Genomic DNA, 26,702 nt, shown 5'->3' on the forward strand with positions numbered 1-26,702 from the left:
GGCTTAAGGCAGAAGACTGATGTCCCAGCTCAAAGACAGTGGAGCAGAAACCTTTCTTAACCCATCATCTTATTCAAGCCATCCATGGGTTGGATGAGGCCCACTCACACTCGGGAGGTGAGGATCACCATGAGGATGACTGATTCCACTGTTCACATTTGATAGAGCAATCAGTTCACCTCCCAAGTTCAAGCGCTTCTCCTACCTCAGCCTTTCAAAGAGCTGGAACTACAGGTGGGTGTCAACACGTTCAGATAACTTTTGCATTTTTTGGTAGAGATGGGGTTTCACCATGTTGGCCAGGCTGGTCTTGAACCCCTGTGCTCAAGCAATCCGCCCACCCCAGCCTCACAAAGTGCTGGAATCACAGGTGTAATCCACTATGCCCAGCCAGATTTTATTTTTCTCTGAAAAGATGGTACATTTACATGGTTCAAAATTCAAATAGGGCCAGGTGTGAGCCCTGGAGTTCGAGACCAGCCTGGGCAAAAAAGAGAAAGCCCCGTCTCTATTAAAAAAAAAAAAAAAAATTCAAATAGTACAGAAAATTATAAAGTTAAAATAGGCATCTCTTCCATTCCTGTCTCCCAGTCTCACCCTGTAGGAAATCTGTGGGATGCTGTTGCCTATGAATCCTTCCAGGGATATTTTAGATCAAGTCGTCCTCTTGTCACCCAGGCTGGAGTGCAATGGCATGATCTTGGCTTACTGCAACCTCCACCTCTCAAGTTCAAGTGATTCTCCTGCCTCAGCCTCCCAAATAGCTGTGATTACAGGTGCCCACCATTATGCCTGGCTAATTTTTGTATTTTTAGTAGAGACGGGGTTTCACCATGTTGGGCCAGACTGGTCTAGAACTCCTGACCTCAGGTGATCTGCCCACCTCAGCCTCCCAAAGTGCTGGGATTACAGGTGTGACCTCCACACTCGGCCTTCTTACTTATTTTTTTGAGATAGAATCTTGCTCTGTCACCCTTGCGGGAGTACAGTGGCACAATCTCAGCTCACTGCAACCTCAGCCTCCCAGGTTCAAGCGATTCTCCTGCCTCAGCCTCCCGAGTAGCTAGGACCACAGGTGTGTGCCACCACACCCGGCCTCCCTTCCCATTTTTTTAATGCAAAAAAGGACATATTATATATACACTTTCTTCTGTACTGTGCTACCTGTTCTTGATAGTTTAGGGACCATCTCTTATTCCTTATCAAAAGAGCTTCTTTTTGTTTTCCCCAGAGATCTAGTATTCCACCAGATGTGCCTAAATTTATATAATCCATCCCTTACTGATGGGCCTTGTAGCAGGTAGATGTAGTGGGTGAACTGTGTCTCCCAAAAAAGTAAGTTCAAGTCCTAACCCCCAATACCTGTGAATGTGACCTTATTTGGAAATAGGGCATTTGCAGATAATATCCTCCTGGATTTAGGGTGGGGCCTAAATCCAATGATGGACATCCTAATAAGGAAAGGAGAGGACACACATGGAAACACAGGGAAGAGGCAGAGATTGGCGTGATGCTGCCACACACCAATGAATGCTCGGGGCCACCAAAAGCCAGAAGTGGCAAGGATTCTGGCCTAGACCCTCTGGAAGGAGCATGGCCCTACTGGCATCTTGATTTCAGATGTCCAGCCTCTAGAACTGGGAAAGAATAAATACGTTCAGGTGGTTTAAGCCACCCACTGTGTGGTCACTTGTTACAGCAGCCCTAGCAAGCTAATACACAGGTAGACTTGTTTTGTTTTGAGACGAAGTCTTGCTTTGTTGCCAGGCTGGAGTGCAGTGGCACGATCTCGGCTCACTGCAACCTCTGCCTCCTGGGTTCAAGTGACTCTCCTGCCTCAGCCTCCTGAGTAGCTGGGACTACAGGTGCATGCCACCACACCCAGCTAATTTTTAGAAGAGACGGGGTTTCACCTTGTTGGCCCGGATGGTCTCCATCTGTTGACCTCATGATCGGCCCACCTCACCCTCTCAGAGTGTTGGGATTACAGGCGTGAGCCACCGCACCCGGCCAGGTAGACTTCTAAGATGGCTCTCAATGATCCTTGCCTCCTGGTATCCACACCCTCCACTTAGTGCGGACAGGACTTGTGACTTCTCAGAAGACCCAGCCAAGGGATGGGATCATTTCTGGAATTAAAACTATGACTGCTATCTTGCCACAATCACGTTTGCTGGCTTCGATGAAGCAACTGCAAAGATGTGAACTATGCAGAGGCCTACGTGGAAAGAAAATGAGAGAGACCTCTGTCCAGCAGCCACGAGGAACAGAATCTTGCCTGAAACCACGTGAGCAAGCTTGGAAGCAAACCCTTTCCCTGGTGGGCCTGAAGATGACAGTGCGGCCTTGGCTGACACCTTGACTGCAGCCTGTGAGAGGCCTGTGACCCAGCTGAGCTGCACCAGCTTCCTGACCACAGAAGCGGAGATGACAAATGCAGGTCATTTTGGTCCAGTGCGGTGGCTCATGCCTGTAATCCCAGCACTTTGGAAGGCTGAGGTAGGCAGATCACCAGAGGTCAGGAGTTTGAGACCAGCCTGGCCAACAGAATGAAACCCTGTCTCTACTAAAAATACAAAAATTAGCCAGGCATGGTGGTGGGAGCCTGTAATCCCAGCTACTTGGGAGTCTGAGGCAGGAGAATCGCTTAAACCTGGGAGGTGGAGGTTGCAGTGAGCTGAGATTGCACCACTGCACTCTAGCCTGGGCAACAAGATTGAAAATCTGTCTCAAAAAAATAAAAATACAAATCAATAAAGTACCTACTTACAGGGTTTGTATGGTTGGCTAAAAAAAAAAAAACAGTATCTGTCAACATTTAAGCTGCAGTGAGGAAAAACTGGTCTTTTCCCTACTCCAGTCCACTCAGTCCACAGAGCATGGTATCTTTCTCACTCCCAGCTCATAGAAATCAACAACTATTAAGCACCTACTGTGTGCTCATGATGCATTTCAGTAGCTTTCAATCACCAGTGGAATAAAGCCCCACCCTTTGCCTGTCATTCCTACTTGCCACGGCTTTCATAAGCCATGTGGAGGGAATGGGACTTTTCATATATTAAGGGGGTCTTATGTGCCAGGCTTTGCAGGGAGCACTGCTCCAAAGAAGTAGCCGCCCTGACTAAAAGCATGGATGCTGGAGCCAGACTGCCTGGGTTCAAATCCCAGCTCTGCCACTTATCAACCATGTGACTTTGAACAAATTATATAATTTCTCTGCATTTCTCATTTTCAAAACAGGGATGAGTACTGCTATAAACATTTGTGTCCACCCCCACCTCCAAATTCATATTGAAACCTAACCCCTAGTATGATGGTATTTGGAGGTGAGGTCTTTGGAAGGTAATTCTGTCATAAGCGTAGAGCCCTCACAAACAGTATTGCCCTTATAAGGAAGCCCTGGCCAGGTGTGGTGGGTCTCACCTGTAATCCCAGCACTTTGGGAGGCTGAGGCAGGCGGATCACGAGGTCAGTTCGAGACCAGCCTGGCCAATATGGTGAAACACCACCTTGACTAAAAATACAAAAATTAGCCGGGCGTGGTGGCATGTGCCTGTAGTCCCAGCTACTTGGGAGGCTAAGGCAGGAGAATTGCTTGAACCCAACATGCGGAGGTTGCAGTGAGCAAGATCACACCATTACACTCTAGCCTGGGCAACAAGAGCAAAACTGTCTTTAAAAAGAAAGGCAGCGCCATCCCCATGTGGTGGCTCATGCCTTTAAGCCCAGCATTTTGGGCGGCCAAAGCAGGAGGATCACTTGACGCCAGGAGTTTGAGATCAGCCTGGTCAATATAGCAAGACTCCATCTCTTAAATAAAAAAAAAAAAAGTCCCCAGAGTACTCTATTGCCCCTTCTACCATGTGAGGTTACAGCAAAAAGACAGCCTCACCAGACACCAAATCTGCTGGTGCCTTGGACTTCCCAGCCTCCAGAACTGTGAGCAAAAAATTTCTTTTGTTTATAAACTACCCAGGCTATGTTATTCTGTCATAGTCCCAAATAGACTAAAACAAGTACTTACTGGCCAGGTGTGGTGGCTCACTTGTAATCCCAGCATTTTGGGAGGCCAAGGCAGGCTAATCACTTGAGATCAGGAATTTGAGACCAGCCTGGCCAACACGATGAAACCCCGTCTCTACTAAAAATCCAAAAAATTAGCCGGAAGTACTGGCACACGTCTGTAATCACAGCTACTTGGAGGCTGAGGCAGAAGAACTGCTTGAATGCAGGAGGCAGGGGTTGCAGTGAGTCACGATCATGCCATTGCATTCCAGCCTGGGCCACAGAGCGAGACTGTCTCAAAACACAAAAAAACAAGTCCTTACCTCCTAGGGTTGTAGAGACGATGCAATGAGTTTTGTAAGTGCATAGAATAGTGCCTAGCAGAGAGTTAAGCATTACTTTAGCAATAAACAATAAGCATTACTTAAAGGCAACAGGAAGGCCCAAAGGAGCATTGTAAGGGACCTCCCAAGGCCCTACAGCTATTAAGTCTATCCAGATTCTCTCTTTTCCACACTGATTCCCACCTCAAACACCCTTTGCTCACCTTTGTATTGGTTATCTATTGCTGCATAACCTTACCACAAACTTAGCGACTTAACACAATACATTTACCATCTGTTCCTATGGGACGGTTGGGGCACAGCTTAGCTGGTCCTCTGCAAGGCTGCAGTCAGTGTTGGTCAGGCCTGGAGTCTCACCTGAAGGCTTACCTGGGAGTGATCAGCCTCCAAGCTTGTGTGGTTGCTGGCAGCATTTGCTTTCTTGCAGACTGCTGGATTGAGCTTCGGCTTCTTGTTGGCTGTCAGACAGAGGCTACCCTCAGTTCCTGGCCACCTGACCCTCTCCCAAAGGCAGCTCACACAACATGACAGCTTCCATCTTCAAAGCTAGCAAGAGAATTTCTCAGCAAGGCAGATGCTACAGTCTTACATAAGGCAACCATGAAAATAACATCTTGTCACCTTTGTGGCACTCTACTGGTTAGCAGTCACAGGTCTAGGCCATCTCAAGGGGCAGGGAGTACACAAGGCTGTGAACAGCAGGTGGGGATCACAGTGACCATCTGGGAGTCTATCTGCCACACCTCCCAATGCATCCAAATTCTGTTGTGCAGAGGGCAAGTGAGGTCTAGCATACCCCCCAAAAAAGCAGCCATCTTCTACCATCCACCCACAAGTTTGTAAACTCCAGTCAGGAGCATAATTGAAGTGATGCCTGGTTTGGGATTGAGTTTTCCTGGAGATTATGGTCCCGTAATGAGTTTTTTCCAGCTGGGATTCCAGTTGGTGATGGACAGCACCAAGCTGTCCCTTGCTCCTGCCCCAGACCCCACAAGGTGCTTTTCAGGCTAGATTCCTGAAGGCTGTGTCATCAGCTGTGCCATCAGCTGTGCCACCTCCTCCTCCCTACCATGATGAACTGTTCTGGGTACTTACCTGACTCCAGAGAAAGGTAATTAAGGTCAAACAATGCAATGTGCATCTGCTAGTGCCTCATCTGAGTGATGCTCAGGTGAAGGAACAGCCTGTGGCCACACATCTAACCAGGGGATAGCCTAGATCCTAAGGCCAGGTCTGTCTCCACAATCCAAGTGCTGATCTTCAATGGCACATACTTTTTTTTTTTCCTTTTGAGACAGTCTTGCTCTGTTGCCCAGGCTGGAGTACTGTGGCATGATCTCAGCTCACTGCAACCTCCACTTCCTGGAGGCAATTCTCATGCCTTGGCTTCTCAAGTAGCTGGGATTACAGGCGTGCGCCACCATGCCTGGCTAATTTTTGTATTTTTAGTAGATGGGGTTTCACCATGTTCGCCAGGCTGGTCTCAAACTCCTGACCTCAAGTGAGCCGCCCACTTGGGCCTCCCAAAGTGCTGGGATTATGGGCGTGAGCCACCACACCCAGCCATGGTACATACTTCTAATAAAGTTTCCTCTACATCTAAGCTTTCTGATTTCCACCCTCCAAGTACTTAAAACTGACTGGATGGGAAGTAATGCTGTGTGAAATCGACACAAAAAAGCCACTGTCCCTGAGCATCCTTGCATGCAATCTCCTTACCCTTATTCAATGGGCAAGAGAATCTTCAATTTTCATTTTCTTTCTCCTCTCTACCGTCTCTTAATCAGAGTGGCTATTTCCATAACAATAAAAACTGCTTCTTACGGAATCTTCAGGCAAAAGAAGTGTTGTGGCTTTTTTCCATTTTTAATTCTTTTAGAGAATTCTCTAGGGTCTCACTGTGCTGCCCAGACTGGAGTGCGAGACCGTCATCATAGCTCACTGCAGCCTCAAACTCTTGGGCTCATGCAATTCTCCCACCTCAGCCTCGAAAGTAGTTAGGATTCCAAGCATGCACCACCACCACACCCAGCTTTGTTTTTTTTTTTTTTTTTTAAAGAAATGGGGTCTAACAGCCGGGTGCCGTGGCTCACGCCTATAATCCCAGCACTTTGGGAGGCCAAGGCGGGAAGATAACTTGAGGTCAGGAGTTCGAGACCAGCCTGGCCAGCATGGTGAAACCCCCTCTACTGAAAAAATACAAAAATTAGCCAGGTGTGGTAGCAGGTGCCTGTAATCTCAGCTACTGGAAAGGAGGTAGGAGAATCACTTTAACCTGGGAGGCGGAGGTTGCAGCGACCAAGATTGCTCCACTGCACTCCAGCCAGGGCAACAGACTGAGACTGTCTCAAAAAAAAAAAAAAAAAAAAAAAAAAAAAAAAAGGAAAGGAAAGAAATGGGTCTCACTATGTTGCCCAGGCTGGTCCCAAACCCCCAGCCTCAAATGATCCTCCCATCTTGGCCTCTCGAAGTGCTGGGATTACAGGTGTGAGCCACTGCGCCCGGCCTCTTAATTTTACTTTTGCCCTCTGGGTATCTGCACCCCTTTACTACTTAGGGAGATGCTCTGCGGGTAGGTTTGGTGGAAGACAGAAAGCAAGGGGCCAGGCTCTCTAGAACGGCCTGTATCATGAGACTCCACAAGAGAATTAAGCCCCACACAAAGTGATTCAAGCAACTACTTTCACATCAACCAAAGGATGATGAAAAGACCGTACTACCCTAGAGAACACAGGAGAGAAGGTACCGATTGCCTTAGACAACAGGGTTGCACTTCCTCACTTTGGCCAGCCTCACACCCCAGCCCTGAACTTTCAATCTGGACACTTGGTCAGTGGTGAGAGACGTGGCCGTGAGTCTAGCTATCGCACCCTGAAGAGTTTAGCAGCCACGCGGCCAGAAACACAATCTTTCACATACAATGACAGAAGTAAAAATATTTATTTTATCTTAAAAATCTGGTCCCGCAAAAAAGCCAACACTTTTGTCAGTTCACGGTCTTGACCTTTCAAAGAAGAAATCTTTCAACTGAGAGGTGAGTTAATAAAAGGAATTTGAATGGTGCTTTCAGATTTCTTATAAACCAGTAAACCAAGCAACCCTGGACTTCTAGTTTACTGAGCTCCTTCTAGCCATTCACAGTTCCTGAAGGAGAAAAGAAGTTGTTTGCAGATAAGGCACTTTAGAAACCACCAAAGAGAAAACCTAAGTCTGCCAGGAGCTGCACTGTGAACCACTGAGCCGAGAGTAAGTAAGTCTGCCAGGAGCTGCACTGTGAACCAGTGAGCCGAGAGGGCCATGAGCAGAGTGCCAACTCCCACAGCTCCATGACAACAGCTTCCACCTTCCTGCCCCAACACTGTTCCGTCTGGCTTCCAGCACCCACCTTGGCTCTGTGTTGCCTACCTGGCCTAGAATACGTGGAAACCAGACAACTGGCCAGAGATGAACACTGCTGCCTGAAGCTCAGGGCAGCTGCCCACAGTGAGGAAACCCTTCAGAGGCCCCTGCTGGGGCACGCTGAGGGAGCAGTTCCTTTTGCAAAGATGAGTTAGTGCTGATCAGCACATTAGCAAAGCAAAATATTTAAACATTTTTAAAAGCTGCTAATCCTTCCAGTTTCCCTCCTGATTGTAGCTCAAGCTGCAGCCTCTAAACCTGCTAAAAATCAGGAAGAAACCCCTCCTCTAGAGGGCAGATGAACTGAAGTGGCTACAGCCAGTGTTAGGTACGGAAAGCCTCCTGCTGAACTGTGATCATGTGACACCTGTAGACCCTGGGAAGGGCTGATCTGAATCCAGGCAGCAAACTCAACCTATTCTTTTGCTTTGGGGGCTTGTGTTTAATACGGGTCATTGCGATGGAAGAAGTCTCAGAGTCTCTCATGTCAAGAGGACAGATGGGGACAGGGATCCTGGAGCTTTTCTTCTCCTGTGTTCTGGTTGCATACTTGAATCCCAGGAAACAGTGTGACACGGTGCCAATTTACTGCCAAACATACCCAGTTTGTCAACAAAGCCAGACAAGGAGGAGAGGAGAGATTCATGCTCCAAACACCGGCCAGCTGAGGAGGGCTTCGTCCTCCTTCCTTTGGCCCAGACAAGGGAGCGCCTTCCCAGAAGTCATATGAGGAAAAACTGTGCTCAGTTCAGAACTGGACCCAGCCTGTGCCTGGCTGGGTCTGGCTGGAAGTTGATCTGTAAAGAGAAGACAGGGAAGGGTGGGGGAGTTCAGATCTTTGAAAATACAAAGCAGATAAAAGTTGGTTTCTCTCTGGACAGAAAAAGCTCTAAGAAGCCAGTTCCTAAATGTTCTAGAGCAGCAGTCAGCGAACTTTGGCACAGAGACCAAATCTGGCCCTCGATGTTTTTTTTTAAATAGTTAATGTAACCATATTTATCAAAGTTTTTTGTTTATGGTTTTGTTTCTTTTTTTTTTTTTTTTTTGGGACAGGGTCTGTCGCCCAGGCTGGAATGCAGTGGCACACTCAAGGCTAACTGCAGTCTCAACCTCTTGAGCTCAAGCAAGGCTACCTCAGCCTCCCTAGTAGCTGGAACTACATGACTGGTTAATTTTTGTATTTCTTTTAGTAGAGACAGGGTTTTGCCATGTTGCCCAGACTGGTCTCGAACTCCTGGCCTCAAGTGATCTGCCTGCTTTGGCCTCCCAAAATGCTGGGATTACAGGCGTGAGCCAACATGCCTGGCCGAAGAGTCTTAACCCCTTTCCCATCTAGAAAAAAAGAGGGCAGCTCACTGCCAGCCCTCATTTAATTTTACATAAACACGCTCTTTGAGGCTGAAGCAAATCTGACTGATTTTCAATGTGAAAATAAAATATAAAAACCGTCCTTGGAGTTATTTCAGAATCATCTGAATAATCAGAACTGTCTATTTTGGAAAAATCAGACTCCTCAAATGAATCTTAGGCTAAAAACTGTTCAAGGATGATGTTAACATCACATGTAAAAATGCTGCATTTTCTAGGATTTGACTTTTTCAGTAATCAATAATTACTGTATTTTGGGCCGGGCATGGTAGTTCATGCCTGTAATCCCAGCACTCTGGGAGGCTGAGGTAGGCGGACTGCTGGATTCCAGGAGTTCCAGACCAGCCTGGGCAACATAGCAAAACCCCACCTCTACTAAAAATACAAAAAATTAGCCGGGTGTGATGGCAATTGCCTATAGTCCCAGCTACTCAGGAGGCTGAGGGATAATCACCTGAGCCTGGAAGGTCAAGGATGCAGTGAGCCGACATCACGCCACTGCACTCTAGCCTAGGCAACCAGAGTGAAACCTTGTCTCAAAAAACAAAAAAACAAAAAAACAAAAAACAAAAAAAAAAAACAGAATTACTATCTTTTGTAAATGGAAATACCACTATTAAAAACAGAATGCTATAAATAGAATGATGTCTTTTGTTCCAAAGCTGATATAGTAGAGTGATGCAAAAATAATATAAAAGCAATACATTTTGTGACAAAGTTATCTCAGGGTCAACGCTGCAGTCCGAAGTGCCACTGGCAAGTTTTCTCAGGGCAAACAGGAAAAGGGTTACAGTCCTCATTTCATGCCTCTGTTTTTTTTGTTTGTTTGTATATTTGTTTTTTGAGATGGAGTCTTGCTCTTGTCGCCCAGGCTGGACTACAGTGGCATGATCTCAGCTCACTGCAATCTCCAGGGTTCAAGCAATTCTCGTGCCTCAGCCTCCCAAGTAGCTGGGATTACAGGCGCCGCCCCACCACGCCCAGCCAATTTTTGTATATTTAGTAGAGATGGGGTTTGACCATGTTGGCCAGGCTGGTCTTGAACTCCTGACCTCAGGTGATCCACCCGCCTGGGAATCCCAAAGTGCTGGGATTACAGGCATGAACCATCGTGCCCGGCCCATGCCTCTATTTTTGTAAATAAAATTTTACTGGCACACAGCCATGCTGATTCGTTTACATATTATCTGTGGCTGCTTTTGTGCAACAAGAACAGAACTGAGTAGCTAGAACGAAGACCACACGGCCTGAATAGTCTAAACTATTTGCTATCTAGTCCTTTACAGAAAATGTGGCTGGGCACACTGGCTCGTGCCTATAATCCCAGCAACCTGGGAGGCCGAGGCAGGCAGATCGCTTGAGCCCAGGAGTTCAAGACCAGCCTGCACAACATGGCAAAACCCCGTATCTATGAAAAAATACAAAAAATAGCTGGCATGGTGATGTGCACCTGTAGAGCCAGCTACATGGGAAAATTTGGTTGCAGTAAGTCATGACAGTGCCACTGCACTCCAGCCTGGGTGACAGAGAGAGACCCTGTCTCAAAACAAGAAAAGAAAAAGAAAATGTGTGCTGACCCCTGTCCTAGAATCTGTCCATGTAAATAATAGTGCAGTAGGAATTTAGTATCTTTTCACCCTGGCCCCAAGTAAAGTGTTGAGATCTTATGGAGTCAGAGAAGATAAGCCACCTTGCCTCAGGTGTTCTATGAGGATGGGCTGAGGCTGAAGCATGCATCTAAACTCTCAGTCCACTATTTTGGGGAAGCTGGGGGTAGGGGATGGGGTATAGAAGAAGGAGGTACCGGGGACAAGCCAAAGCACTTGGGAAGGCGGTTTAAAGGCCCAGATTTGCAAAGCGTTGCCCCAGGCTACATAACAGTGGAAAGCAGCAAAACCTCCATGGAAAGAAGTGTGCCACCCAAAGCAGGCACGCTGGGGCTCTGTCCTCTGGCTGGCTTGAAAACATCCAAATCAGGCCAGGCGCGGTGGCTCATGCCTGGAATCCCAGTACTTTGGGAGGCTGAGGCAGGTGGATTGCCTGAGGTCAGGAGTTCGAGACAACCGTGACCAACATGGTGAAACCCCGTCTCTACTAAAAATACAAAAAATTAGCCGGGCATGGTGGCAGGTGCCTGTAATCCCAGCTACTCAGGAGGCTGAGGCAGGAGAATAGCTTGAACCTGGGAGGCAGAGGTTGCACTGAGCCAAGATCATGCCACTGCACTCCAGCCTGGGCAACAAAAAAAAAAAAGAAAAGAAAACATGCAAATTAAAACTGTTACTCCTAATCCTAACATCAGAAGGCAGGCATGGGGAACAATACCAGGTTTGTAGAGCAACGGCCCTGGCCCCAGCCCCCCTACCCCCACCCCCAGAACATGGCCCTCCTTACCCTGTAGATTTGGTAAAGTCTCCCCAGATGTCAGCGGTGGCAGGATTGGGCTGTGGCCAGGGTACAGGAGCACCTCCTATTGATGTTCCCGAGTCCGACCCGTAGGAAGAGAAGAAGGAACAGGGGAGTCAGAGACCTCTCTTTCTGGTTGTTTCCACGACCAAATCGTGAAGACTCAGTGATCAGTCTCATGACACCAGGTAGCTGGGAAAGCCACACCAGACATGCTTTTGGGCAACAAAACACCACTGAGTTGCCACACTTCCAGCATCTTCTCACCAGCCCTTGAGGGCTCTGAAGAAAACGCAGAAAGGTGCATACAAGGTGGAAGGAGGGGTGCCCGTGGGGTGGGTGGTTAGTCTCAAGTCATCTATCACGCATACCTGAAGCTGACTTTGTTATCAACCATGTATTTGAAATCTATTTAAAATTTACTATAACCCGTCTCGGCTTCTTGAACAGAGAATGTCCACCAAAACGGCAAGATCATCTTCGTATCAAGCCTGCACTACCATGTCTGGATCAACTGGCTGAGAACACTATGTGCCAGCCACGTGCCAAGTCCCAGGCCCCAAACTGGTTAGGGGTCAGGAAGAGCGTTCCAAAGAGTTCACACAGAAGCTCAATCCTATCTCTCCACCAAGGTGGGCAACACCATGGGGCTGCAATGCCTGCTTTTGTGCTTTTCAGGCACCTCCCCCAGTGCTGCCAACCGCCCTTCTGAAGGGCCTGTGTTTGCCACCCTCCGCCTTCGCACTAATTTGCTATTTCTCATCTGCTCTGGGCCAGGAGAACAGATAAAAACTAGGGCCCTCAATGGTTTGGAGTTTTACAGTTCACCAAGTGCTCAAGGCACTTTATCTTCTGTGAACCTCACCCCAGCCCCTAGGGAAAGACAGATCAGGACGAGCCACATGACTGTGCAGGTCATTTCAGTTTCCATTCTCCTACCTCTAAAATGCTGAAAATAACAGGAACTACTCCATAGGACTGGTGTGAGGATTAAATATCCACGGAATGCTTAGAACAGGTCCAGCATACAGTGGCAATAATATTAATAAAATGAGAGCTAACATTCAGTGAGCGCTTAGAATGTTCCAAAAAAGTGCTATACATAGATCAGCTTATTTGATCCTTACAAGAAACCTGTATTTTAAGTATCATTACTTCCCCTATCCTACAGATGAGAAAAATGAGGCATGGAGAAGTGATTTTCTAAAGATCACAAAACTGGGCTGGGCACACTGGCTCAGCCTGTAATCCCAGCACTTTGGGTGGCCGAAGCGGGTGGATCACCTGAGATCAGGAGTTCGAGACCAGCCTGGCCAACATGGTGAAACCTCCGTCTCTACTAAAAATACAAAAATTAGCCAGGCATGGTGGTACACGCCTGTAATGCCAGCTACTTGGGAGGCTGAGGCAGGAGAATTGCTTGAACCCAGGAGGCGGAGGTTGTGGTAAGCTGAGATCATGCCACTGCACTCCAGCCTGGGCGACAGAGTGAGACTCCATCTTAAAAATAAATAAGTAGGCCAGGCGCAGTGGCTCATGCCTGTAATCCCAGCACTTTGGGAGGCCAAGGCGGGAGGATCACCTGAGGTCGGGAGTTCAAGACCAGCCTGACCAACAAAGAGAAACCTGGTCTCTACTAAAACTACAAAATTAGCCAGGAAAGGTGGCGCATGCCTGTAATCCTAGCTACTCGGGAGGCTGAGGCAGGAGAATCACTTGAACCCAGGAAGCAGAGGTTGTGGTAAGCTGAGATTGCTCCATCGCACTCCAGCCTGGACAACAAGAGCAAAAAAACTCCGTCTCAAAAATAAAAAATAAAAATAAAGATCACAAAGCTAGTAAGCTGAAATTTGAACTCAACCATATTGTTCATATAGTAAGTTCTTCGTAAATGTTGATATTCATGACTTATTATCTGATACCATTTTGCTTGTAGACATGCTAACTGCCTGTCCCAGACACCAGAACACAAGCCCTTGAGAGCTGAAACTGGATGCTATACCTACCGGTGCCTAGAACTCTACCTGGCACACAGCAAGTGTGCCATATTAAAATTAAAATGCTGTTAAAAATGCATCAGCAAGGCCAGGCACGGTGGCTCACGCCTGTAATCCCAGCACTTTGGGAGGCTGAGGTGGGCAGATCACAAGGTCAGGAGATCGAGACCATCCTGGCCAACACAGTGAAACCCTGTCTCTACTAAAAATACAAAACTTAGCTGGGCGTGGTGGTGCGTGCCTGTGATCTCAGCTACTCGGGAGGCTGAAGCAGAAGAATCGCTTGAACCCAGGAGGCAGAGGTTGCAGTGAGCTGAGAACATGCCACTGCTCTCCAGCCTGGGTGACAGAGCAAGACTCCATCTTAAATAAATAAATATCCATCAGCAACCAAGGGAAGGCCTAAGGTAGTAGCTCTCAGACTTTAGTCAACACACAAACAAAAATAGACCTAAAGGCCGGGTGCAGTGGCTCACACCTGTAATCCTAGCACTTTGGGAGGCTGAGGTGGGCGGATCACCTGAGGTCGGGAGTTCAAGACCAGCCTGACCAACATGGAGAAACCCCGTCTCTACTAAAATTACAAAATTAGCTGGGTGTGGAGGCGCATGCCTGTAATCCCAGCTACTTGGGAGGCTGAGGCAGGAGAATCGCTTGAACCCAGGAGGCAGAGGTTGTGGTGAGCCGAGATCATGCCATTGCACTCCAGCCTAGGCAACAAGAGCAGAAAAACTCCATCTCAAAAAAAAAAAAAAAAGACATAAGAATGCAGATTCCTGTCTCCATCCCCCAGCAATGCCAAGGCAAATGGTCCTATGACCCCACTCTGAGAAATAACGCTTAAAGAACAGTTCCTGGTATCGGGCAGGGGCTCTCTGACTGCCCCTCCTGCCACTCTCCAGGTTAGAGTATTCCCCACAAGGCTGAAGTCTGAAGCTTCACCTCTAGATAGGGCAGCCGATGTTGGGGAGGCTTAGGAATCAGGAAAGCAAGAAGGCTTCCTGCCTGCAAGCTGGGGAGAGCTGTGTGCAGAAGGCAGGCTGGTGACAATCACCCAGCCCGAGAAAGGCCAGGATCATCAAGCTGGACTGGGCAGGGTGGGGAGGTAGAGGCAAAGGGCTGGCACCCCAGCGTGGTCAGAGGCTGACACTAGACACTCGCTTCCGGAATCCCGGAGTCTCCTAAGGGTTTCTCAGCTTCCCACACCCGAGGTGCTCATTCCAAACGAAATCTCATTTCCCACCACTCACCTTGGGCACATACTATGCTGTACCCATCTCCCTAAATACACCAGGTGTCTAAAAGTCTGGGCCTCATTCATGTTCTTCTCTCTGCCTGGAATGCCAACCTCTATCTCCTTCCTTCAAGGTCCAGATCAATGTCACCTCTTTCATGAAACCTCCCCAGATCACACCAGCTGATGGTCAGTCTAGGCCCTACACATTTGGTCTCTGTGCTGTGACTCATCTCTCTCACTACACGTGAGCAGAGACTGTGTCTCCATTACCCACTCACTCAGTACCCACTAGGCAGACACTGGGAACCAGGAACCGACATGTTCATGATTTCACAGTAACAAACAAGTCGCAGCCCCGGCCTCTCAGGGGAGGGCAGACGCCCTAAAGGCCAAGTAGGAGGAGCCCCTACCCAGCATGTGCAGAATCAGCTTTGGGTGCCCGCCTTCTTCTTTGACACGGACAGGTACTACATGACGAATCCGTGTGTGTAATGGGGGGGAAACCATGGCGCCCAGCTGCCAGTGAGAAGAGGAGCCCACAGGTACTGATCCAGCAATCACCCACTGAGCACTAACCTGAACTGGGAGCAACTGCTGGCTGGACGAGGGATCCCCCCACAGCCAACTGCTCCCCAGGGGGAGGGATCAGGGTGGAGGTTTTCCCCCCTGGGGGAGGGGGAAGCAGGCTCAGCCCTCCTGTGCTGGCAGGCCGGGCTCGGGGATTCCCAGCTGCTCCTTCCTTCTTCTTCATGTTCTAAAGAGGGAAGAGGAATGCAAATCAGCCTGTTCTGCTGGAGTCCCAATGCTACCAGAAAACCCCACAAGGAGGGCCAAGGTGACCCCAGACCCCCAACATCTGTGTAACCAAAAGATGGTCCTACCTAGCACCTCCATTGCTATGAGCTATACTTAGTGCATCATCATTCTGAATCTATCACAAATAAGGTCCATTTTAAAACCCAGCACCCCCACTTCATTCATCAGGGAAATGCAGATCAAAGCTATAATAATATACCATTACACACTCACCAGAATGGCTAAAATGTAGATTCTCAAGTATTGACTATGATATGAAGTAACTATTCATGCGCTGCTGGTTGAAGTGTAAACTGGTAAAACTACTTTGAAAAATTATTTGAAAGGATCTATAAAGCTCAACATAGGAACTTAAACTTATGACTCCGCAATTCCACTCCTAGATATAAACCAACAGAAGTCATACACATATGCACCAAAAGACATGAACTCAAACATCTACAGCAGCACTATTTGTAATCGCCCCCAAATGGAAACTACCCAAATGTCCATCATCAGTAAAACATAAATAAACTGGGTGAATTCTCACAATGGTACATGCCACAACGAGAATGAACAAACTACACGCAACACCGTGGATGACTCTCACAAAAATTACGTTGAGTAAAAGAAAGAAAGAAATTCCAAAACAGGATTAGGTGTATGATTCAATTAATGAAAGTTAAGAACAAACAAAACCTAGGGTATGTGAAGTCAGGATGGGGTTACTCAGGGTAGTTACTGGGAGGGGCCAGGAGAGGTGTTTCCAGAGTGCTGACAATCTTTTGCATCTTGAGCAAGGTGCAAGTTTATAAATTGGGTTTTTTGTTTTGTTTTTTGAGCCAGAGTTTCGCTCTTGTTGCCCAGGCTGGAGTACAATGGCTCGATCTCGGCTCCCTGCAACCTCCGCCTCCCAGGTAAAAGCAATTCTCCTGCCTCAGCCTCCCGAGTAGCTGGGATTACAGCCATGGGCCACCATGCCTGGCTAATTTTGTATTTTTAGTAGAGACGGGGTTTGTCCATGTTGGTCAGGCTGGTCTCGGACTCCCAACCTCAGGTGATCCGCCCACCTCGGCCTCCCAAAGTGCTGGGATTACAGGCGTGAGCCACCACTCCCAGCCTATAGATTTTTAAAATTTCACTGAGTTCTGCATTTATGATTTGTACACTGTTTTACATGCATATTATACTTCAAGAAAATGCTTAAAAAAAAAAATTGAGCACCAAGCATGAGCCAGAAACCAGCACAAGTTACACAGATGAAGATAATGTGTTCCCTACTTGTAAGGAAAGCAGCAGCTTAATAAAATAATAAGTCCAGCCCTGAAGTCAAAAGACCTCAGTGTGAGCACAGCTGTGCCAGTTATTTCTAGCTCTGTGACCCTGGGCAAGTCCCCAACCCTCCCTAAGCCTCCATTTCCTCATCTCATGGAGGAAAGGGAGAGGATGTTTAATTCACATGAGAAATGCCTAAAAACACTACCTGGCCCACAGCTGATGCTCATTAAATGTTAGTTTCCTCCAAACGAGAGAAAGAATCACATCCCAACCAGTCCACTGGATTGGACTTGCACTTCTCTCATAAGGGCCAGCTGGCCAACTTCAAGGATCCCAAATCATCACCAACACGAAGCAGAAAAGAGGAGAAAGAGATGGTAAGTAAAGAGGAAAAGCATTATTTTAGAGTTACAAAGCTTCTTCAAAAAACACATCCATCTCAACACAGTATTCCTAGCAAAAACAAAAACCAATCCACTTGGTCCTTGGGTCCCCGCAATCATGACTCTGACCTCATCTCCCCTCTCCACCCTTGCAGCCAGGTAAAGGCCAACTTTAGGCAACCCAGCCCAGCCCAGCCCAGCCCAATCTGTTCCTATGAACAGGAGCTGACGGGGGGAAGCCAGAGGCAGAGCAGGTTCAGAACGAAGACACAGGGGCCAGGACAACACCATCAGCAGAAGCTGCCCAGGACTCCCAGCGCCCACCTCAACGCCTTCCTGCCAGAACTCTCCCAAATCTTCCTTATTCAAGACACAGCCTGGGATGAGCACACAGGTCCCTCCTGATGCACTCTAATAGCTAGGACAGAAACACCACCTCTGGCAGCAAATGACTGATGCTCCTTCTCAGTTCAGAGGCTTTGCACCTGCTGTTCCTCTGTGTGAACCACTCTTTGATCACTCTTCCCTTGCCTACAGGTCCCTTCTTCCAGGAAGCCTTCCTTGGTTCCCACGACTATGGGCTGCACACCCTTCCTCTAGGAGCCCATGGCACCCAGGGCATCCCTTAGTCATGGAACCTTTCCTGCCATATTGTAATCACATTTTTACCTGCCTGTCTCAGCTCAACTCTGAGCTCCATGAGACGAGAGGTCTCTCGTTCACCCCTGGTGCAGGACCTGGCACAAGGCAGATGCTCACTAAACATCTGCTGAACTGAAAGAGCTGAACCGTAAGAAGAGCGATGGGCTCTGGGCTGTGTGGCCACAAGTATCACGTGACCACAGCCACCACAGCCAAGCAAGGGTAGAACTCACTGCGATGTTGAGCTTGATGGTCTGGCCCTCCTTGAAGCCCAGGTCCAATTTAGGGCCTTGGTCTGGGTTCTGGGCTTGTTTTGCAAATTCACACTGCTGTTTCACCCACCTGGGGAGAGAACATGAGGAAAAAGGTGAGGAAGGAAGAGACCAGCTGCCCTGCAATCACTGGCTCACTTCACTACTGCCTGCCATCAGTCCAGGCTGAGCCTCGTAGTGAGACAGGGTGGTAGAAAGAGGGCAGGCTTGGGAGTGAGGCCTGAATTCAAATCCTGCTCTGACACTTAAGTAGCTGCAGGCACATTGGTTTCCTCATCAGCAAAATATGCCTACAATTCTATAGGTCTTCAAGATGGCTATGAGTTCAGCAAGATCACTTACGTAGAGGGTCCTAACACTGTCTGTAGGACACGTGAGCGCTGCCCTTCCCTCTACAGCATAAGATGCGGTCTCTACACACCCTCAAACACTCAGAAGGTAGATGGGGGGGACAAGACAGATACCCAGAAGTACAGGGCAACACAAAGGTCCCCCACCCTCCATAGCACACCACCCAGCAGCACCGGTAAGGGAAGAGCCAGAGGCGCCCACATGAGTGGCCGGACACAGCCCACTCACTGGCAGCCTGAGTTCGAGCCCTGCAGATGGAGAAGGACTTCCTGCCCTGTCTCTTAGCTTCAGAAAAGGACATCAGGGCATCTGCTGGGTGCCCTGGGAATCCCAGCACCATTGATTACATGGAGGAGCAGGCCCAGAAAGGCCACAGGAGCCTGATGAGGACTCTGGCTGCTCAGGGGACTGGTAAGGGAAGACAGGTGGCAGGTCCGAAGGCTGGGATGGTAGAGATGGGCCTCGGGTAAAAGAGAAGGCTTTACAGCAGAGATGAACATTGGCAGAGCAGAGAGGTGGCTTGCCCTGGGTTCTCCTGAGTCTCTGCTGCCAGACAAATCATGCACAAACACTTGCGTATCCTAATCTGGGAAATCATTCTGTCCAGGGAAAGAAGGGAGGGGCATGGGCATGTGTCTCCCAGAACCACTCACTTGAAATGGTCCTGCAATGCAACATTGAAGTCAAAGGCATCACCTCGGTCCCCGAAGCCAATTCCAATAAACGCCCGTCGCCCTGGGGGACAACACATGATCAATCCCACCTTCCAAAGGCAGAAAAAACCTTTCCCAGAGGAGAAAGCACCAGGACCCATGCCTACCGTTTCCATCTTCAATGCGGATCACGAAGTACCTGCTGGAATCTGTCACACTCTCCACAGCTGTGCCAGGAAACTGATCCACTGGGGCCTGAGCAAAGAGCTCCCCTGAAAGCACAGGTTAGGCCGAGTGCTGAGCCCTGAGCCCCTTTCCAGCCAAGTGTTTCTACCACACTACTGGGCCTTTAGCCCACAAGGCATTTCTAGCCAGCTGAGACAGATTGGCAAACTTTACTGTGGGATTCAAATCAAATCCATTCTTGCTAAAGGGAAGACACAGAAAATATAACCAAAGAAAGGCTTAAGTCAGAGAGAGCTTACAGGTCAAATCTAGCTCACAGTTTAGTAGTCCGCCTGGCTTTTCTTAAAATTAAGCTCTATTCATGCTGAGCCTCCAAGCCCACCTGAGAATAAGCTGGAGCTGCTAGCCCAGCCATTCCATCTGCTTTACCCACTTACATTACCTGAACTGAGTGTCCTAGAACAGGTGAGCCCTGGTCTAGGTAATCACACCTGCTGAAGAGGCCTAGCACCTGAGGCAGGACTATAAGAGGGGCCAATAAGCCCCGAGGAAAGAAGGGAGAAGTTTTCACACCCATAGGGAATCTGAAGCAAGCTGATTTAATTCAATCTGAGACAGGGCAAGCATGACTAGCTTTAAAAGGAGCCCTTGTGAAACACATCACCTTGTCAACTACAGCACTCGACAGGTGCAGCACAACATGAAATTTCCACGAGCATTTATGACTGGCATCAGTTTTTTGCATGTGCTGACGTCTGTTGTTGCTTTTAGTATTTTTTGTTTTTTAGAAATAGGGTCATGGAGTGGGTGTGGTCCCCGCACTTTGGGAGGCTGAGATGGGGTGCATTGCTTGAGCCCAGGAATTTGATTTATACCTTTTTTTTTTTCCCTGAGATAGAGTCTCCCTCTGTTGCCCAGGCTGGAGTGCAATGGCACGATCTTGGCTCACTGCAACCTCTGCCTCCCAGGTTCAAGTGATTCTCCTGCCTCAGCCTCCCAAGTAGCTGGGATTACAGGCATGCACCACCATGCCCAGCTAATTTTTGTATTTTAGTAGAGACAGTGTTTCACCATGTTGGCCAGGCTGGTCTTGAACTCCTGACCTCAGGTGATCTGCCTGCCTCGGCCTCCCAAAGTGCTGGGATTACAGGCGTGAGCCACTGCATCCAGCCCAGCCCAGCCCAGGAATTTGAGACTAGCATGAGCAAGATGGTGAAACCTGGTCTCTACAAAAAATATAAAAATAAGCCAGGCATGGTGGCATGCACATTCAGTTCCAGCTCCCTGGGAGGCTGAGGCAGGAGGATCCCTGACCCCAGGAGTTGGAGGCTGCAGTGAGCTGAGATTGTGCCACTGCACTCCAGCCAAGGTAACAAGAAAAAAAAAAAAGAAAAAGAAAAACAGGGTCATGCTCTGTTGCCCAGATTGAAGTGCAGTGTGCAGTGCATCATAGCTCACTGCAGCCTTGAACTCCTGGGCTCAAGTAATCTTCCGGCTTCAGCCTCTCACGTAGTTGGGAATACAGGCACATGCCACCATGCCCACTCAATTTCTTTTGTTAGAGATAGGGTCTTGATATGTTGCCCAGGCTGGTCTCTAACTCCTGGTCTCAAGCGATCCTCCCACCTTGGCCTCCCAAAGCCCTGGGATTATAAGCGTGAGTCACCACACCTGACTGGTGCTTTAAGTATTTAACCAAATATCTTCTACTGAATCCTGTGGTTTAGAGATAACTTTGTTTTTTGGGTTTTTTTTTTTTTTTTTTTTTTCCAAGACGGAGTTTCACTCGTTGCCCAGGCTGGAGTGCAACGGCACGATCTCGGCTCACTGCAACCTCCACCTCCCAGGTTCAAGCGATTCTCCTGCCTCAACCTCCCAAATAGCTGGGTTTACAGGCATGCACCACCACGCCCGGCTAATTTTGTATTTTTAGTAGAGGCGAGGTTTCCCCGTGTTGGTCAGGCTGGTCTCGAACTCCCGACCTCAGGTGATCTGCCCGCATTGGCCTCCCAAAGTGCTGGGATTACAGGCAGTGAGCCACCGTGCCCGGACTTTTTTTTTTCTTTTTGTTTTCTTTTTGAGACAGTCTTGCTCTGTCACCCAGGCTGGAGTGCAATGGCGCAATCTTGGCTCACTGCAATCTCTGCCTCCTTGGTTCAAGTGATTCTTGTGCCTCAGCCTCCCAAGTAGCTGGGATCACAGGTGTGCACCACCACGCCTCGCTAATTTTTGTATTTTTATTAGAGACAGGGCTTTGTCATATTGCCCAGGCTGCTCTGGAATTCCTGCGCTCAAGTGATCCACCTGTCTTGGCCTCCTAAAGTGCTGGGATTACAGGCATGAGCTACCACACCCAGGCAAGAGGTAATTTTGTAATTAAGGCTGAACTGATTCAAAACCAACAGCCCTAGAGTCTGTGGTTTCTTGTCAATTTATCTGCCTTGTGTTCCAACCTCACCAAGATGCCTTCAGCCTACAGCAGTTCTCAATCAGGGGTGATTTTGCTCCCGTCCCCAAGAGACATCTGGCAATGTCTAGAGATAATTTTGATTGTCACAACTTGGGAGGTGCTACTGGCATCTGCTCGACAGAGGCCAAGAATGCTGTGAAATGTCCTCACTAGGCTCCACAGCTCTCCAAAACAAAGACTCATCTGGCCCCAGGTGTCAACAGTGCTGAAGCTGAGAAAGCCTGGCCTAGAGTGGTATGCTCATTACCTCATGGGAAAGTAAGAGACTAACATGACCCAAGCATGACCTTGAGCTAAGAGCACCTTGGGGTGGGTCCCACAGGCGAGGCTCAGCCCTAGGGAGTCATGTTACATTAGGGAGTCATGTTAAAGTCACAGCTGGCTGGGGCACAGTGGCTCACACCTGCAATCCCAACACTTTGAGAGGCCGAGGCGGGCGGATCACGAGGTCAGGAGTTCAAGAACAGCCTGGCCAATATGGTGAAACCCCATCTCTACTAAAAATACAAAAAAAATTAGCTGGGTGTGGTGGTGGGCGCCTGTAATCCCAGCTACTCGGGAGGCTGAGGCAGAGAATTGCTTGAACCCGTGAGGCAGAGGCTGCGGTGAGCCGAGATTGTGCCACTGCACTCTCAGCCTGGGTGACACAGCAAGACTGTCTAAAAAAAAATTATTATTATTATTTTTAATAAAGTCGCAGTTACCAAATTCCCCAGAGAACAAGAGGTGTTACCATTCTCTTATGACACTACCTGGGGTGTCCCACAATTCTCCAGCTAAAAGTCTCTGGTCTGGCCATGGCAGCTGCCTCTTCAAACTCCTCTGCCGCCAGTACCCAAGCTCCCGAAGAACACATCAATGCTTTGGGTTGCCTCGCAGTCCATAAAGCATTAGAGAAATATCTGCTCACTTCCTATTCTCCAACAATCTTATGAAGGAGGAACTAATACGATCCCCATTTCAACAAGGAGGAGGCCAAGGCCCCAGAGGTCATGTGGCTCACCCCACATCCAGCAGCTCAGGCAGAACATAGTTCTGAGAAGAGGCAGCCAGTTCTGTCTCTAAACTTTTGCACTTTCTCTTCTGCTCTACAAAGGAAAATCTCTACATAGAAAAAATAAATGACCGAATATTGTGGCACCTGACTGAGCAGACACTGTGTCTGACCCCACTCGGGGTCTCGGCTAGGGGATTCCAGGTGCACTGCCCTCCACAGCTCACCCAGAGGCACAGGTGGCCCAGGACTTGTGAAGTTTCCCCCAAGACGATCTCTGCCAGCTAACCCCAACACAACCCAGCTCGGCTTGTCCTCTCACTACAGAAAGAGCTGAGTAGGACAGTTTCCAGCTTCTTCGGTTAATGGGTGTGGTCAGCTCTGGGAGTTACCGCTGCATTGATAAACAATTCCTCAGTAGGAAGCAGAGCCCAGCGGCAGAGGGCTGTGCATCCTCACCCGCCTGTCTTCAAGGCCACTTCCAGGGCTTCCTACTTCCTACCAGGACCAAGCTGTGGTCTCCTCTCCTTGGCCTCCACATTTTCCTGAGGACTCCTAAAAGGAACTGGTGTTTGACATAAAATACTCGTTTTTACACCTGGAGACAGTACTTTCTACAACTAAGGTGGGGGAATGGTACAGCTTAAAGGTACACACACGTCTCTGATTTTTCAGGACAGGTTCCCATGACCCCTGAGCAGCCTGGCCAGACCAGGCCACCTCTCCCTTCATAAAGTGGGAATGCGGCCCCTCAGCTCGGCGCAGGCTCCCTTGCGGTTACCTGACGTCCTGTCCTCCAGCTTGATGTAGGCCATCTGCCCCTTTGCAGTGATCCTCAGCCGGCCACTCCACGATGGCTGGTCCAGCTGCCACTCCGCGGCCCTAAGGGGACAAACACCACTGAACCTCCGCCAGAGGCTCCTGCTGTGTGACCCCAATGCTGGGAATGGAAAGGCCTGCTTATTCTAGCCCAACAGTTGGCAAACATTTTCTGTGAAGAGTCAGACAGTAAGTATCTTTGGCTCTGCAGGCCACACAGCCTGTCACAACAAGGCAGCTCTGCTGCTGTAGGGTAAAAGCAGTATAGAACATGCACGTGGTGATGCTTTAGGTATCTTAACTGAGCATTTTCTACTGAGCACAGCTGTATTTCAATCAAAGTGTAGACACTGAAATCTGAAATTCATATAATGTTTCCAGTATGAAATATTCTCCTTTAAAAAATTTCCAAACCATATAAAAAATGTAAAAACTATTCTTAGGTGTGAACCATACAAAAACACAGTGGGTTGTCACTTGGTGACCCCCTCTCTAGACCACAGTGTCCTCCTCCACGTAGGACTTCCAGTTTCCTTTCCATAGAAGCAGCAGCTGCAGGGGCCTGATTCTGTTTCTGACACTGCTTGACTGCAGTGGTCAGGGCAACCATTTGAGACCAGTGAGACTATCTTGAAAGAAAAAGACAGCACGGAGCAACCACCAGAAGAGAAAAGGAGAACAACAGTACATATGAGAAAAGTGAATGGGTGCTTAGGAAGAAACCCAGGAATCCACGAACCTACAGCAATGCCTCTTTTGGCTCTAACTTGTTCGAGACAGGGTCTCACTCTGTCACCCAGGCTGAAGTGCAGTGGCGCAACCAAAGCTCACTGAAGCCTCAACCTCCTGAGCTCAAGAGATCCTCCCACCTCAGCCTCCTGAGTAGCTGTGACTACAGGTGTGTACCAACACACCAGGCCAATTAAAAAAAAAAGTATAGAGATAGGGTCTCACTATGTTGCCCAGGCTGGTCCTGAAGTCTTGGGCTCAAGGGATCCTTCCACCTAGGCTTCCCAAAGTGTTGGGATGACAGGCATGAGCCACCACAGCCAGCTGTTTTGACTCTTTTAAAGCATTAACTTCACATTTTAGTTCTAAGGAAAGGTCAGTTAAATCCCCAAATAGCAAGAACAACAGGTGTTTCCAGGAGGCTTTTCTTAGAAGTCCCCGTGCCAGTTCTCAAGAACCCTGGCCGCGGCTGTTTTGAGGGCTGCACAAATGCAGATTCTCAATTCACAAATCAGCAGACTCAGTTCCTGTTCCTCTTACCAGGCCTGAGATTCAGGCTAAGGAGAGCTCCAAGACTTAAATGCAGGCACTGGTAGCTTCCTCTAAGCTAAACCAGCCAGCCCTGACAATTCATAACCTCGCTCTCTGGGGCACCAAGAGGAACCAAATCCATCCTACTAAAGACCCAATAGGAGGCCGGGCGTGGTGGTTCATGCCTGTAATCCCAGCACTTTGGGAGGCCGAGGCGAGTGGATCACCTGAGGTCAGGAGTTCGAGACAAGCCTCACCAACATGGAGAAACCTCGTCTCTACTAAGAACACAAAATTAGTCGGGTGTGGTGGTGGTGTATGACTGTAATCCCAGCTACTCGGGAGGCTGAGGCAGGAGAATCGCTTGAATCTGGGAGGTGGAGGTTGCAGTGAGCCGAGATCGCACCATTGCACTCTAGACCGGACAACGAGAGGGAAACTGTCTCAAAAAAAAAAAAAAAAGACCCAACAGGGGATGGGGCTAGACGACCATCAGTGGTTTGATGGTCCAACTACAGTTTGATGACAGAAAACAAATGTATTTTGGTAACTGTTGTTTTTGTTTTTATACTATTTTAAAATATGTCATGAATGTAATGTTCACTAACACATCTTTTCACCATAAGATCAGCTGTGAGCCCACGGTAACACAACTGGAAAGTAACAAGAGGATATGTGGATGCTCCATCGCTCTTGGGGTGCAGGCCAATCCTGTATTTCAAAAACTTGGACAACCATCGCCTTTAAGAGCCACCCAGGCCCCCGCAAATACGAGCACTCAACACCATCACTCAGTGGCACAAAATAGCCATAGGCCAGGTTGTCTGTATGAAGTGTATCTTTTTTTCTTTTAATATTTTTCGTCGTTTTGATGGATAACGCATACAAAGGGTAGTAAAACGCAAACAGCACAAAAGGGAAAGGAAGTCTCCTTCCAAGGGCGGTTCCCCTCCCCTATGGCAGTTTCCTGTGTTCCCTTGCAGAGATACTCTGTATGTTTACAAGCTTGTGTGTTTATTCGTCTCAGGTAGAGATCAGAGAAATATAGATGGGGTCCTCCCAAGTGCTCCAGGCTGTGATCAAGGGTGAAATTCGTGCGAAGGGATCTGGGTAGGAAGGGGTCCCCGGGCTTCGACCGTCAGCTTAAAGCTCCCCGGGACCGGTCCTTTCAGCAGGCTCTGGGCTCCCTCCCCTCCTCTCGGGGATTTCCGTCTGTGATAGGGCACCTCCCCGCTTAAGGCTTTTCAAGGATCCCTTCAAGGCCACCGGTTAGCGCTAAAAGAGAAGCGTCTGTGACATCACCACCCCCGACCAAGTTTAGGGTACCCGGCAGCCCACCGGGGTCCCTAAGCGCTAGATACGGCTTTAACGCCCTTCCCGCCACCAGGAGTCCCATGCGTCGTACTGAGACGGGCGAAACTCTGGGTCCGCCTCCCTGCTCGGGCCTGGAACTGGAAGAAGCAGCAGCATTAGCTCCCAATCGCCCCAAAACTGGCCAGGGCTGTCCTCGGTTCCCGCAGTGGGTGTGTCCGGGTGGCGGAGAAAGGGTTAAATTGGAGCTAGCCTGGTCTGGCGGCGGGGAGTCACCTGTAGCCACGGTTGGTAGCCCGGGGAGGGATGCGGTAGACGTGGACGTCAGGCTTGACACAGAGCACCGACTCGTACCCGCTCTCCTCCATCGCGACGCCTGGAGCCCACCAGACTTCCGGCTCCTTCCACCGTTCCTCTGTCGGACGGACGGAAGCGGCGCGACTCTGTGACCAGGTTTCGGCTAGAGCGGCAGCTCGCGGGCCTCAGCACCGCCTCGTTTGTGCGCCCTCTGCTGGAAACCCGGCTCAAGACA

At 48.9% G+C, this 26,702-nt stretch overlaps 2 protein-coding genes and 1 long non-coding RNA gene across 6 annotated transcripts in view; 1 reads left to right on the plus strand and 2 right to left on the minus strand.

The window, feature by feature from the left end:
* The window catches only part of LOC129472521 (neuroblastoma breakpoint family member 1-like), a 705,345-nt gene that overhangs the window by 405,607 nt on the left and 273,036 nt on the right, over positions 1 to 26,702 (plus strand). The window lies entirely within an intron of this gene.
* NECAP2 (NECAP endocytosis associated 2) lies at positions 7,271 to 26,691 on the minus strand. Of its 4 annotated transcripts, none has more exons than XM_055262236.2 (8): positions 26,447 to 26,691; positions 23,562 to 23,662; positions 19,298 to 19,402; positions 19,131 to 19,212; positions 18,088 to 18,196; positions 15,333 to 15,510; positions 11,511 to 11,586; positions 7,271 to 8,545 (listed from the first exon to the last, which is right to left on the minus strand). In XM_055262236.2, exons 1-8 carry the CDS (start codon positions 26,536 to 26,538, stop codon positions 8,497 to 8,499), a joined length of 792 nt encoding a protein of 263 aa, XP_055118211.1. In that variant the 5' UTR covers positions 26,539 to 26,691; the 3' UTR covers positions 7,271 to 8,496. The 4 variants fall into 4 exon arrangements, with proteins under 4 accessions (XP_055118211.1, XP_055118213.1, XP_055118209.1 ...); XM_055262238.2 differs by having other exon boundaries at positions 26,525 to 26,671; XM_055262234.2 differs by lacking the exon at positions 11,511 to 11,586 and having other exon boundaries at positions 26,447 to 26,605.
* LOC134735640 (uncharacterized) lies at positions 23,663 to 26,439 on the minus strand. Its single transcript, XR_010118950.1, has 2 exons — positions 26,265 to 26,439; positions 23,663 to 26,134 (listed from the first exon to the last, which is right to left on the minus strand). It is a non-coding gene; the product is annotated as an uncharacterized lncRNA (long non-coding RNA).

The sequence above is a fragment of the Symphalangus syndactylus genome, chromosome 22 (assembly GCF_028878055.3).
Source record: "Symphalangus syndactylus isolate Jambi chromosome 22, NHGRI_mSymSyn1-v2.1_pri, whole genome shotgun sequence".
In the NCBI taxonomy this organism is placed as follows: domain Eukaryota; kingdom Metazoa; phylum Chordata; class Mammalia; order Primates; family Hylobatidae; genus Symphalangus; species Symphalangus syndactylus.

Excerpts from the sequence above, each read along its gene's own strand:
- NECAP2 (XM_055262234.2), bottom strand. The coding sequence starts at position 26,538 with ATGGAGGAGAGCGGGTACGAGTCGGTGCTCTGTGTCAAGCCTGACGTC. Across the intron at positions 19,403-23,561 it reads GCTGGAGGACAGGACGTCAG|GGGAGCTCTTTGCTCAGGCC; the intron begins GTAACCGCAAGG and ends CTGTGCTTTCAG. Across the intron at positions 8,546-15,332 it reads AGCAGTTGCTCCCAGTTCAG|ATCAACTTCCAGCCAGACCC; the intron begins GTTAGTGCTCAG and ends TTCTCTTTACAG.